General features: G+C 43.6%; 1 protein-coding gene across 1 annotated transcript in view; it reads right to left on the bottom strand.

The window, feature by feature from the left end:
- Window positions 1-1,595: 1,595 nt before the first annotated feature.
- Window positions 1,596-14,982, bottom strand: part of LOC121548154 (unconventional myosin-IXAa) — a 138,791-nt gene continuing 125,404 nt past the window's right edge. Inside the window, 12 exon segments of the mRNA XM_045209969.1 lie at window positions 1,596-3,240; window positions 3,418-3,560; window positions 3,814-4,025; window positions 4,475-4,492; window positions 5,573-5,626; window positions 5,953-6,076; window positions 8,324-8,455; window positions 11,558-11,663; window positions 11,846-11,974; window positions 12,127-12,319; window positions 14,305-14,366; window positions 14,759-14,870. Coding sequence (XP_045065904.1) covers window positions 2,732-3,240; window positions 3,418-3,560; window positions 3,814-4,025; window positions 4,475-4,492; window positions 5,573-5,626; window positions 5,953-6,076; window positions 8,324-8,455; window positions 11,558-11,663; window positions 11,846-11,974; window positions 12,127-12,319; window positions 14,305-14,366; window positions 14,759-14,870 — 1,794 coding nt within the window. The 3' untranslated portion in view covers window positions 1,596-2,731.

Raw genomic sequence — 14,982 nt, 5'->3', positions numbered from 1 at the left:
GACGTACTGTTATGGTTAGAGCTTTGTCAGGAAGTGTATAGTAGGACATGTACCGTTATGGTTAGAGCTTTGTCAGGAAGTGTATAGTAGGACATGTATTGTTATGGTTAGAGCTTTGTCAGGAAGTGTATAGTAGGACATGTACTGTTATGGTTAGAGCTTTGTCAGGAAGTGTATAGTAGGACGTACTGTTATGGTTAGAGCTTTGTCAGGAAGTGTATAGTAGGACATGTACTGTTATGGTTAGAGCTTTGTCAGGAAGTGTATAGTAGGACGTACTGTTATGGTTAGAGCTTTGTCAGGAAGTGTATAGTAGGACGTACTGTTATGGTTAGAGCTTTGTCAGGAAGTGTATAGTAGGACGTACTGTTATGGTTAGAGCTTTGTCAGGAAGTGTATAGTAGGACATGTACTGTTATGGTTAGAGCTTTGTCAGGAAGTGTATAGTAGGACGTACTGTTATGGTTATTGCTTTGTCAGGAAGTGTATAGTAGGACGTACTGTTATGGTTAGAGCTTTGTCAGGAAGTAGGACATGTACTGTATTCGGCACATGTGACAAATTAAATTTGATTTGATGGTTGGAGCGAGAAGAGCTAATAAGACCCATCAACTGAAAGAGTCTGAAGCAGTCATATCACATCTGGTGGAGATATTCCATTCCAACTGAAAGAGTCTGAAGCAGTCATATCACATCTGTTGGAGATATTCCATTCCAACTGAAAGAGTCTGAAGCAGTCATATCACATCTGGTGGAGGTATTCCATTCCAACTGAAAGAGTCTGAAGCAGTCATATCACATCTGGTGGAGGTATTCCATTCCAACTGAAAGAGTCTGAAGCAGTCATATCACATCTGGTGGAGATATTCCATTCCAACTGAAAGAGTCTGAAGCAGTCATATCACATCTGGTGGAGATATTCCATTCCAACTGATCAATACACTAACTATTGTAAAGTAGTAGTATTATTATTAATAATGACAGGACTAACCATACGTAAAATGTATGCACGCATGCCTTTAAGTCGTTTTGGATAAAAGCGTCAGCTAAATGTTATATTATATTTATTAATAATAATACATTTCTACTGTTCAGTGATCATGTACACTGCACTAGTATGATCAACCTATTTAATAATAATATTATTATGTTTTGTGTATGCGATGTGTGAGCTGTGCCAAGATTTTCCTCTTGTATGATAAACACAATTCTGATTCTGAACCTCTGAATTGAAGCTCATTCCAGTACCGTGCAGTATTAGGAAAATACTGTTTGGTATAACTATAACTAACAACCTTTTACACTGTTGTGGCCTTCTGACATTTTCACCCTCAAACACTTAGAACTGTGAGGTGTTTGAATATTGTTTTTTTTATCTTCGAATCTCTGATAACTGATAAGGAATTTATATTTCAACTCTGATAGTGTTACAAAAAGTGAGTTTTAAACTGAAAGGAGGCTTTTGACTGTTGCCTGAATAACAGCCGACTGTCCAAAATGACATCTCCACATAAAACTATCCCAATACATTTTTTAAACTAATACACCCATAAAAAAACAAGAAACGTTAAGAATAATGACAAAAGACAAGAAAGTTCATGTCCTTGTTTGGTTGCTATTGAGTCCAACACTGATATCTCAGGAAGACAAGGATTTGGGGGTAACATGTATCCAGAGAAAGGAGAATGGCATTTGTCCAATACATATTGTACTGTACATTCTAATTGTTGTGTGGCTGTTAAGCAGTGAATGCAGTGATTTTATACACATCCGACATTCTTTACAGAGCTGGGATCCCCTTGGCTGGAAGAAACACCAGCTAACTTGGTCCCTTTCATGGCGGTATTTCCCTCAGGAGAGGAACAAAGCAGCGCAAACTTAAAAACATGGAGTGGTCTTCTCATACACACACCAGCACAAATGGACACTCAAGCACGCACACGTACACAGCCTTTGCCCAATACCATACATCTCTGCCCAAGATACTCAAGATAAAGATAAATATTTGACTTCAACTACCCAGCAGTTACTGGTGTTCCGGCTTTGTACAGTATTTATACCTTTCTAATATAGTTATATAGATTTATACTTTCCATGAAATTAAAATTTATTAAATAGGCTTAAGGGAAAAATACATTTGTAATAATAGAGGAACCACTGCTTACATTGATTGTTTTGAACTGTAAACTTAAAAGCAGCCAATGATTGAGAACTCAAGTTCATGGACACGGCAGCTCTGTCAACGGCTCGGTAGCCTTTTCTTTTCTTCGTCTTCAAGCCTCGTTCCACCTCCTAGTTGGCATTGGGACGTCAACTCGGGAAATCTCCCGGATGCTGAGTGGTCCTCTCCCAGTGTCCCAGTATTCCCTTTTCTCCTGCTCCACACGTCCCCTCTCCCCTGGGCTGAGGGAGGCCCAGACCTGCAGAGGGACCATGGGGAGTGTGGTTGGCTGTTAAGGCCACAGGAGATCAACCCTTCTACTGGTTCCTCCTCTCCCACTCCCAGCCTCTCCCTCTCCTGTCTGTTTTGAGGTGGACACACAGTACTGTGTGTACATGGCACTTAGGGGGACAGTTCTGCATTGTTGCGGACGTAGACTGAGAAAGGGTGAGCTGGAGTGTTTGAGGAAGGGGGTCAGATCGCATGCTCTTCACCCTTTTTCGTGAGCTTGGGTGCTGGCCGGGGGGTAGGGAGAGTGGGCTGTGACGCAGGAGGTGTTCCCACTGTCCTTCATACCATGAACTCATTGCTGCCGTACAAAACCAGCTGCTGGGGTAAGTCAGGCGGATCCCTGCTGTGGCCCCCACTGTCATGGGAGTGCCTCAGGGGTGAGTTCTTGGACCCTTTCAGTTTCTGTTTGCCCTTCTCTGGGTTAAAGGTGCCTCGGCTGGTGAACTGTGACCTCTCTTCGAACGCCCCCTCCTGTTCAGCCAGGGGGACACAGTCCATGCTGTCGCGGCGGGGAGGCTGGGTCGGGTACAAGCTCTGGGCGCCATGGGTGGAGCCAGAGCCAGAGGAGGGCGACTTGGAGCGGTAGCGAAAGTGGCGAGCTGTGGCCGCAGAGGAGGAAGAGGGCGGGTGGTAGTGGGAGGAGGAGGAGAGGGAGGAGAGGGAGGAACAGGAGTCCACTGAGTCCTGGGAGTCTGGTTGCCTGCGTAGGTTGCGGCGGCGGTGGCTCTTCCCCTCTGACCTCTTGGGCTGGGCGATGGCGGCCAGCGTGGGGCCTCTCTCTGAGGGACCTATAAAGGTCAGAGGTCAGACCATGGTGCAATGTTTCAACTAAAGGACACACATGTTTTCCTCACGTCTCTTTTTGCTACACAGAATTGTAGAGAGAAACTTAAAATATAACCAAAAGTTTTAACAAGCATTTTCCAAACAGGTTCACCGTGGTACTGTATAATATCATGGCATACCGGAGAAGTCGGAGGTGGCTCCTTCAGTGTCCACGTTGAGATTCTCTGAGCTGTCGGCCGTGCCGATGGACGCCTCCGATTCCAGGGTCTCATCGTCTGATCCTCGCTGCTCCAAAGTCAGCATCTCAAAGGTTAGCTCCTCCCTGTGGGGACAAACATGGGTGAGGTCAATGCAGAAGAAAAACACAATGATAGTTTTAATCATTCATCTTCCTAATTTAGGTATACTTTGCCATTTATTTGAGATTTCTCAAATCTCCTGTAGGTATAGGTATAATACTGTATCTATACATTTATTTTATAACACGCTTTTCATTGTACAACAATATCAGTTGTACATTGACTGAGGGAGCCCCCTCCAAAATTCTACTGTAGGTACAATGCAAAATAAGGTACTTCTCTTTCTGCAGGCTCTCGATCTGCTCCGTCAGCACCCTCTCCTCCTGCTGCATGGCCAACCGCTGGTGCTCTGATACCTCAGGCTCCAGCCCGGCCCCCACCTCCTCACCGCCGCTCTCCTGCATCACTGCACCCGTCACGGACGGCAGGCGCGGGCTAACCGGGGGCGAGGGCGTGTGGTAGCTGAACCGCCGAACGTGGCCCTTGCCCTGCGAAACAAAGCACAAAACAGTCAGTTAGGGGGAAGTTAGTGTTAGCTTATGTTAGCTTAGGCTAATGCCAGCAATTGTCCTGGTGTAGGATTGTCCTGATTCATGACAAGAATAGCAAAGCAGGGGAAAATGACAGCATCTGGTAGCAAATTCTATTTCAGGTTGTATAGCCAGCAACTGTTACTCCTCCTACCTACTACAAGGAGGCCCCTTCCACCAAGTTACATTGACGGTACATGATAGACCAATCACCAGCACATGCACAATCTTTTTTTACTTTGTAATACACAATTGTAATACTTGAAACATCAATGTGTTCCATAGTTTGCCTTTTAAACCCACAACAACCCCAAGACTCATGCTCCCCACTCACACATGCAGTCTAACACCCAGCAGCCACAGCAGACACCCAATCACAAAATCATGTTGGATGCTGCATGGGTTACCTTTTTGGCTGCGTTTGGCTGCGTGGTACAATCAATTGAGAAGCAAAAGAGAATATAAAAGTGAAAATGAGGCCAAAGACACTGGACAGTATTTGGTCCCTAACCTCATACAAAGCCTCCATAAAGCTAACTTGTGATGATCCAGCAGGTCTGTTTGTGTTGTGAGGACATTTCTCCTGGAATTGCTTTAATACCAAAGATCTGCTACGGTCTACAATACATGTAGTTGAGCAGATCTTTGATTGGATCATGGGACAAGAGGCAGCCAATCTAAGAAATTCTATTACGAATAGGTTATATTACATGTTATTACATAATAAGTAATCTTGGTTAACCGTAGTCATGGGACAAGAGGCAGCAAATCTAAGAAATTCTATTACGAATAGGTTATATTACATGATATTACATAATAAGTAGTCTGTCCACGAGAGATAACAAAATAAGTGGAGGACATCATTTCCCAAATGTTGACCACAAGGTCAGGAGGAAATAGAGTTAACAATCATCATTTCTCAAATGTGTATTTTAGGATGAAACTGATTAAGTGTGATTATACACTTTATACAACCTCTACTGGTCTACTTTATACAATATGTTCTGTAAACTTAAAAATAAATAACAATCCAACGTGGGTTTAGTAGATAGTAAACATTGAGTAAACTAGATGATGACAAAGACAAAATATGTCATGAAAATATGGAACGATAGGTTATGAAATCATTATAACGTATTTGAGTTGGAACACTGTCAAATACAGATAGTCTACCATTGGAAAATCCTGTCGGGGTGTAGTGTTTGCGTTTCATACGTCACAGCATAGTCAAAATCGAATGAACAACAATTGCTTGACTGATTACATTACAGTATGTAGGGGGGGAGAGAGGGAGGGGGGGGGGGTGGGAGAGGGGGGGAGTGAGAAAGAGATAGAAGGTCGAAGTGAGGTGGCGCTATGTTGTGAGGATGGAGGACACCGGGCAGACCCTGGCATTAGGACGAGGTGGGCACGGTGGGCAGTGATCAATACACAACAAAATGGCTGACAGGAGGATGACCATGATTAGGTGAGGTTGGGCTGAGTAACCGTGAGTGGATACATACCGGGACAGTACTGCGGGCTATGGTCATAAATCTAACAGCAATTAGTACAGGTTTCTGGATTAGGAAGGAAAAAGAAAGGAAGGGAAATGACAGGATTAAAATGGGAGAAAACAGGGTTAGAAGAGGAGGAGGAGGTTCAAGGTAGGCTGACTTAAGAAGGGTGTTTTAACAGGATAGGTTAGCTAGTTGGGAGGGTCAATTTAAGAAGGGTGTTTTAACAGGATAGGTTAGCTAGATGGGAGGGTCAATTTAAGAAGGGTGTTTTAACAGGATAGGTTAGCTAGTTGGGGTTTGTTAAAACTACTATTGATGAGAGCTGATGTCTTGTTAAATGCAGCCTGTAGATAGTGGTGATGATCAGCTATAACCTTTGAATTTACCATTGACCTCCGAATGAGGGTCAGCTTGCACTTGGCTTTGTTCTCGGCAAACTCCAGACTGTTGATGTCCTTTAGCCGGGCGCGGTACTTATTCATCTGCTCACCAATGATGAGCTCCACACACCTAGAACAGGAAGAGCCATGGTCATATTACAGTCTACTACATCAATGTAATACTATAGCAGCAGCAGTAGGATCCTATAGTAGCGGCAGTAGGATACTATAGCAGCAGTAGAATACTATAGCAGCAGCAGTAGGATACTATAGCAGCAGCAGTAGGATCCTATAGCAGCAGTAGAATACTATAGGAGCAGCAGTAGGATCCTATAGTAGCGGCAGTAAGATACTATAGCAGCAGTAGAATACTATAGCAGCAGCAGTAGGATACTATAGCAGCAGCAGTAGGATCCTATAGCAGCAGTAGAATACTATAGGAGCAGCAGTAGGATCCTATAGTAGCAGCAGTAGAATACTATAGCAGCAGCAGTAGGATACTATAGCAACAAGTAGGATACTATAGCAACAAGTAGGATACTATAGTAGCAGCAGTAGGATACTATAGCAGCAGCAGTAGGATACTATAGCAGCAGCAGTAGGATACTATAGCAGCAGCAGTAGGATACTATAGCAGCAGCAGTAGGATACTATAGCAGCAGTAGGATACTATAGCAGCAGCAGTAGGATACTATAGCAGCAGCAGTAGGATACTATAGCAGCAGCAGTAGGATACTATAGCAGCAGCAGTAGGATACTATAGCAGCAGTAGGATACTATAGCAGCAGAAGTAGGATACTATAGCAGCAGCAGTAGGATACTATAGCAGCAGCAGTAGGATACTATAGCAGCAGCAGTAGGATACTATAGCAGCAGCAGTAGGATACTATAGCAGCAGCAGTAGGATACTATAGCAGCAGCAGTAGGATACTATAGCAGCAGCAGTAGGATACTATAGCAGCAGCAGTAGGATACTATAGCAGCAGAAGTAGGATACTATAGCAACAAGTAGGATACTATAGTAGCAGCAGTAGGTTACTATAGCAGCAGCAGTAGGATACTATAGCAGCAGCAGTAGGATACTATAGCAGCAAGTAGGATACTATAGTAGCAGCAGTAGGATACTATAGCAGCAGCAGTAGGATACTATAGCAGCAGCAGTAGGATACTATAGTAGCAGCAGTAGGATCCTATAGTAGCAGCAGTAGTATGTTACTATAGCAGCAGCAGTAGGATACTATAGCAGCAAGTAGGTTACTATAGTAGGATACTATAGCAGCAGCAGTAGGATACTATAGTAGCAGCAGTAGGATACTATAGTAGCAGCAGTAGAATCCTATAGCAGCAGTAGGTTACTATAGCAGCAGCAGTAGGATACTATAGCAGCAAGTAGGTTACTATAGTAGGATAATATAGCAGCAGCAGTATGATACTATAGCAGCAAGTAGGTTACTATAGTAGGATACTATAGCAGCAGCTAGCAGCAGTAGGATACTATAGTAGCAGCAGTAGGATACTATAGTAGCAGCAGTAGGATACTATAGCAGCAGCAGTAGAATACTATAGCAGCAGTAGGATACTATAGCAGCAGCAGTAGGATACTATAGCAGCAGCAGTAGGATACTATAGCAGCAGCAGTAGAATACTATAGTAGCAGCAGTAGGATTATATAACAGCAGCAGTAGGATGCTATAGTAGCAGCAGTAGGATACTATAGTAGCAGCAGTAGCATCCTATAGTAGCAGCAGTAGCATCCTATAGTAGCAGCAGTAGTAGATTACTATAGCAGCAGCAGTAGGATACTATAGCAGCAAGTAGGTTACTATAGTAGGATAATATAGCAGCAGCAGTAGGATACTATAGCAGCAGCAGTAGGATACTATAGCAGCAGGATACTATAGCAGCAGTAGGATACTATAGCAGCAGCAGTAGGATCCTATAGTAGCAGCAGTAGGATACTATAGTAGCAGCAGTAGGATACTATAGTAGCAGCAGTAGGATACTATAGCAGCAGCAGTAGGATACTATAGTAGCAGCAGTAGGATACTATAGCAGCAGCAGTAGGATACTATAGTAGCAGCAGTAGGATAATATAGCAGCAGTAGGTTACTATAGCAGCAGCAGTAGGATACTATAGCAGCAAGTAGGTTACTATAGTAGGATAATATAGCAGCAGCAGTAGGATACTATAGCAGCAGCAGTAGAATACTATAGCAGCAGCAGTAGGATACTATAGCAGCAAGTAGGTTACTATAGTAGGATACTATAGCAGCAGGATACTATAGTAGCAGCAGTAGGATTCTATAGTAGCAGCAGTAGGATCCTATAGTAGCAGCAGTAGGATACTATAGCAGCAGCAGTAGGACTGTGGTCTCACGCTGTGGTCTTGCCGATGTCCTGGACACTCTGCAGGGGGTCGATGGTGTCGGGGCAGCGGAGGATGCAGGGGGCGAAGACAATGGCCAGGGCGTTTGCCGACATACGGTTGGTGTCCTCCTGCCCGGCGATCCTGGAGAATACACCGGACACATACAGTGCCTTCAGAAAGTATTCATCACACCTCGTGACTTTTTCCACATTTTGTTGTGTTATAGCCTGAATTTTAAATTGATTAAATTGAGATGTTGTGTCACTGGCCTATTCACAATACCCCATAATGTCAAAGTGGAATTATGTTTTTAGATGTATTTATTTTTTATGTATTAAAAATGAAAACATGACAAATCTTGAGTCAATAAGTATTCAAACCCTTTGTTATGGTAAGCCTAAATATGTTCAGGAGAAAAATAATAAGTTGTATGGACTCTGTGTACAATAATAGTGTTTAACATGATTTTTGAATGACTACCTCTGCAGGGGGTCGATGTACCCCACATATACAATTATCTGTAAGGTCCCTAAGTTGAGAGTAGTGAATTTCAAACCGATTCAACCACAAAGACCAGGGATGTTTTCCAATGCCTTGCAAAGAAGGGCACCTATTGATATATGGGTACAATTTTTAAAAAAAGCAGACATTGAATATCCCTTTGAGCATGGTGAAGTTATTAGTTACACTTTGGGTGGTGTATCAATACACTCAGTCACTACAAAGATACAGGTGTCCTTCCTAACTCCGTTGCCAGAGAGGAAGGAAACCACTCAGGGGGCCAATGGTGACTTTAAAACAGTTACAGAGTTTAATGGCTGTGATGGGAGAAAACGGAGGATGGATCAACAACATTGTAGTTACTCCACAATACTAACCTAAAAGACAAAGTGAAAAGAAGGAAGCCTGTACAGAAAAAAATACTCCAAAACATGCATCCTGTTTGCAACAAGGCACTAAAGTAAAACTGCAAAAAATGTGGCAAAGAAATTAACTGTAAGTCCTGAATACAAAGCGTTATGTTTGGGGCATTTCCAACACAACACATCACTGAGTACCACACTTCATATTTTCAAGCATGGTGGTGGCTCCAAGCATTTATTTTTTATTTATTTCACCTTTATTTAACCAGGTAAGCCAGTTGAGAACAGGTTCTCATTTACAACTGCGACCTGGCCAAGACAAAGCAAAGTAGTGCAACAAAAACAACACAGAGTTACATATGGGGTAAAAAAAAAAACATAAAGTCAGAAATACAACAGAAAAATATATATACAGTGTGTGCAAATGTAGCAAGTTATGGAGGTAAGGCAATAAATAGGCTATAGTGCAGAATAATTACAATAGTATTAACACTGGAATGCTAGATGTGCAAGAGATTATGTGCAAATAGAGATACTGGGGGTGCAAAAGAGCAAATTAAATAACAATATAGGGATGAGGTAGTTGGGTGGGCTAATTTCAGATGGGCTGTGTACAGGTGCAGTGATCGGTAAGGTGCTCTGACAACTGATGCTTAAAGTTATTGAGGGAGATAAGAGTCTCCAGCTTCAGAGATTTTTGCAATTCGTTCCAGTCATTGGCAGCAGAGAACTGGAAGGAATGGCGGCCAAAGGAGGTGTTGGCTTTGGGAATGACCAGTGAGATATACCTGCTGGAGGCGCAGACTACGGGTGGGTGCTGCTATGGTGACCAATGAGCTAAGATAAGGCGGGGGATTTGCCTAGCAGTGATTTATAGATGGCCTGGAGCCAGTGGGTTTGACGACGAACATGTAGTGAGGACCAGCCAACAAGAGCGTACAGGTCACAGTGGTGGGTAGTGTATGGGGCTTTGGAGACAAAACGGATGGCACTGTGATAGACTACATCCAATTTGCTGAGTAGAGTGTTGGAGGCTATTTTATAAATGACATCGCCAAGTCAAGGATCGGTAGGATAGTCAGTTTTACGAGGGCATGTTTGGCAGCATGAGTGAAGGAGGCTTTGTTGCGAAATAGGAAGCCGATTCTAGATTTAACTTTGGATTGGAGATTCTTTATGTGAGTCTGGAAGTTGAGTTTACAGTCTAACCAGACACCTAGATATTTGTAGTTGTCCACATACTCTAGGTCAGACCCGTCGAGAGTGGTGATTCTAGTCGGGTGGGCGGGTGCTAGCAGCGTTCGATTGAAAAGCATGCATTTAGTTTTACTAGTGTTTAAGAGCAGTTGAAGGCTACTGAAGGATTGTTGTATGGCATTGAAGCTCGTTTGGAGGTTTGTTAACACAGTGTCCAATGAAGGGCCAGATGTATACAAAATGGTGTCGTCTGCGTAGAGGTGGATCTGAGAGTCACCAGCAGCAAGAGCGACATCATTGATATACACGGAGAAAAGTGTCAGCATGGTGGTGGCTGCATCATATTATGGGTACGCTATTCATCAGCAAGGACTAGGGAGTAAAATAAAATGTTAAAATATACATGGAATAGAGCCAAGCACAGGCAAAACCCTAGAGGAAAACCTGGTTCAGTCTGCTTTCCACCAGACACTGGGAGATGAATTCACCTTTCAGCAGGACAATAACCTAAAACACAAATATACACTGGAGTTGCTTACCAAGATGAAATGGAATGTTCCTGAGTGGCCTAGTTAGTTTTTAATTAAATCTGCTTGAAAATCTATTGCAAGACTCGAAAACGGCTGTCTAGCAAAGATCAACAACCAACAGAGCTTGAAGAATTTAAAAAGAATAATGTGAAAATATTGTACAATCCAGGTGTGCAAAGCTCTTAGAGACATATTACCCAGAAACACTCACAGCTGTAATCTCTGCCAAAGGTGATTCTAACATGTATTGACTCAGGGGTGTGAATACTTACGTAAATGAGATATTTCTGTATTTCATGTTCAATACATTTGCAAAAATGTCTACAAACATGTTATCAATCATTATGAGGTATTGTGTGTAGATGGGTGAGAATTTTTTTTAATTGAATCCATTTTGAATTCAGGCTGTAACACAACAAAATGTAGAATAAGTCAAGGGGTATGAATACTTTGTGAAGGCACTCTAGGTATAATACATGTGTGACGTTTGGTTCCAGCTTCTTACTCAAGGTGATAGGCTTAAGAGTTAGGACATTACAGAAATGTTCTGCTATTGTATGAATCTTCTGTCTTGCGTTTTCCTTTTGATTTGATGTGACGTCCAATTGCTACAGTAGATAGCAGTGGGAGAGAGAGAGTAGAAAGCGTGTTACCTGACTAGGTGGAAGAAGAGCCGCTCCAGGGTGTTCAGGTGAGTTCTACTCAGCTGGTCGATGATAGAGTAGACCCCTCGAATCACCTCCTTCCTGTCCTGCAAGCCTGCAAACACATTCATCACCAAACATATTGATTATATTTTTCATGGGGTTTTTGATATATTCATCAGGTGAGAGAAGTTATTTTCAATGTCCAACAATGAAGTTGAACTACATACAGAAATAAAAGAAGTAAGGAGTATACATTTCTCAGACATGAAATGACAGGAAGTTAGGAGTATTTACACATGGCGCGGAGGAACTCCTCGTATAGTTCAAAGGTCATAAGCGGATTGGGCAGGTCCCGGAGCCACTGCTTGAAGACACTAGCGATAACGTGGATGTTGTAGTCATCCAGGTTCATGCTGTTCACGTCTGTGTGTACAAATGGCCAAAATGTCAGAATGAAACAAGCATCCCGTGTTGAAGTTAGCATTAGCCTTTAGCCATAGCATTGACATTTTCATTAGCAAATAGCCATTAGCGTAATTGCCTCCCCCTGGTCTCTGTTAGCATGTATACAGTACCTGTGTCCAGTCCCTGCTTGAGCTCTTTGATCTTATTGGTGGAGCCAGACTTCCTGTAGATGCCCTCGGTGTAGAGGCCGTGCATCTCGATGTAGTTGATGAGCTTCTCCACCATCAGGGGCACTGTCCTCTCCTCATTGGTCAGACGGGACACCTCCACCCCAAACTGTCTGGATGACAGCTCTGGGTCGTACTGCACGCGCACACACACACACAGATACAGACATAAGAGATGTAGGAGTGCATGTGGACACACACACACACACCTTCTACTGAATAATTGTCAGTGTCCGTTGATCTAGTATAGGTAGTTGTCGGTGTCCGTTGATCTAGTATAGGTAGTTGTCGGTGTCCGTTGATCTAGTATAGGTAGTTGTCGGTGTCCGTTGATCTAGTATAGGTAGTTGTCGGTGTCCGTTGATCTAGTATAGGTAGTTGTCGGTGTCCGTTGATCTAGTATAGGTAGTTGTCGGTGTCCGTTGATCTAGTATAGGTAGTTGTCGGTGTCCGTTGATCTAGTATACAGTGGGGGGAACAAGTATTTGATACGCTGCCGATTTTGCAGGTTTTCCTACTTACAAAGCATGTAGAGGTCTGTCATTTTTATTATAGGTACACTTCAACTGTGAGAGTGTACCAGAAAATCACATTGTATGATTTTTAAGTAATTAATTTGCATTTTATTGCATGACATAAGTATTTGATACATCAGAAAAGCAGAACTTAATATTTGGTACAGAAACCTTTGTTTGCAATTACAGAGATCATAGGTTTCCTGTAAGTCTTGACCAGGTTTGCACACAATGCAGCAGGGATTTTGGCCCACTCCTCCATACAGACCTTCTCCAGATCCTTCAGGTTTCGGGGCTGTCGCTGGGCAATACGGACCTTCAGCTCCCTCCAAAGATTTTCTATTGGGTTCAGGTCTGGAGACTGGCTAGGCCACTCCAGGACCTTGAGATGCTTCTTACGGAGCCACCCCTTAGTTGCCCTGGCTGTGTGATTCGGGTCGTTGTCATGCTGGAAGACCCAGCTACGACCCATCTTCAATGCTCTTACTGAGGGAAGGAGGTTGTTGGCCAAGATCTTGCGATACATGGCCCCATCCATCCTCCCCTCAATACGGTGCAGTCGTCCTGTCCCCTTTGCAGAAAAGCATCCCCAAAGAATGATGTTTCCACCTCCATGCTTCACGGTTGGGATGGTGTTCTTGGGGTTGTACTCATCCTTCTTCTTCCTCCAAACACGGCGAGTGGATTTAGACCAAAAAGCTCTATTTTTGTCTCATCAGACCACATGACCTTTTCCCATTCCTCCTCTGGATCATCCAGATGGTCATTGGCAAACTTCAGACGGGCCTGGACATGCGCTGGCTTGAGCAGGGGGACCTTGCGTGCGCTGCAGGATTTTAATCCATGACGGCGTAGTGTGTTACTAATGGTTTTCTTTGAGACTGTGGTCCCAGCTCTCTTCAGGTCATTGACCAGGTCCTGCCATGTAGTTCTGGGCTGATCCCTCACCTTCCTCATGATCATTGATGCCCTACGAGGTGAGATCTTGCATGGAGCCCCAGACCGAGGGTGATTGATCGTCATCTTGAACTTCTTCCATTTTCTAATAATTGCGCCAACAGTTGTTGCCTTCTCACCAAGCTGCTTGCCTATTGTCCTGTAGCCCATCCCAGCCTTGTGCAGGTCTACAATTATATCCCTGATGTCCTTACACAGCTCTCTGGTCTTGTTTGATTGAGTCTGTTTGATTGAGTGTTTGGACAGGTGTCTTTTATACAGGTAACAAGTTCAAACAGGTGCAGTTAATACAGGTAATGAGTGGAGAACAGGAGGGCTTCTTAAAGAAAAACTAACAGGTCTGTGAAAGCTGGAATTCTTACTGGTTGGTAGGTGATCAAATACTTATGTCATGCAATAAAATGCAAATGAATTACTTAAAAATCATACAATGTGATTTTCTGGATTTTTGTTTTAGATTCCGTCTCTCACAGTTGAAGTGTACCTATGATAAAAAATTACAGACCTCTACATGCTTTGTAAGTAGGAAAACCTGCAAAATCGGCAGTGTATCAAATACTTGTTCTCCCCACTGTAGGTAGTTGTTGGTGTCCGTTGATCTAGTATAGGTAGTTGTCGGTGTCCGTTGATCTAGTATAGGTAGTCTCACCTTTTTGCTGCATTTCGTGGTCAGCTTCAGGCAGCACTTTCTGTGGCAGGCGTAGCGACACACTGGATAAACACAGCCAGAGAAATGCAAGTCAGCGCCATTTTCCACCGAAAGACAGTGCCTCCGCATTGTTACCAAGGGAGGAAAAACTAACTGTTATGGGCGCTAGCTAACTGACTACAGGGCTAAGAGACAGAGGCAACATTGGCCAGGGAGGAGAAAACATCCTTTCTGACTGCTGCTTGAGAAAACTGTGGAGGATGAGGAGCTGCAGACCACGAGTCCAGTTGAACACAATCTGATTAGTAGGAGGGGTTAGGAGGGGCCACAGCTCAAAGCTTGGCCAAAGGGCAGCTGAGGACATGCACAGTAATAATGTGTGAGTCTGTGTGTGTGTGTGCGCGCTTGCGTGCTTGCGTGCGTGTGTTGTGTGTGTGTGTGCGCGAGTACTCACATTTGCAGACGCAGGCCCTGTCCATCATCCAGATAAGAGAGGAGCAGTACTCGCAGTAGGTGGGGATGCTGTACTGGGTGGCCTTGAAAATATGGCCATTGTGTTCCTCCACCTGTAGGGGGCAGTGGAGAGGAGGGAAGAAAAGAGCCAAGGAGAGTTTATGTTGACATTAATTATTTCTATAGTCTCTGACTCTGTCTGTTCTGGTTAATGGCCTATATTCT

This window comes from Coregonus clupeaformis, chromosome 32, assembly GCF_020615455.1.
Source record: "Coregonus clupeaformis isolate EN_2021a chromosome 32, ASM2061545v1, whole genome shotgun sequence".
NCBI lineage: Eukaryota > Metazoa > Chordata > Actinopteri > Salmoniformes > Salmonidae > Coregonus > Coregonus clupeaformis.
Note: the sequence above shows the minus strand (reverse complement) of the source record. Positions and strands in the feature narration are given on the sequence as shown.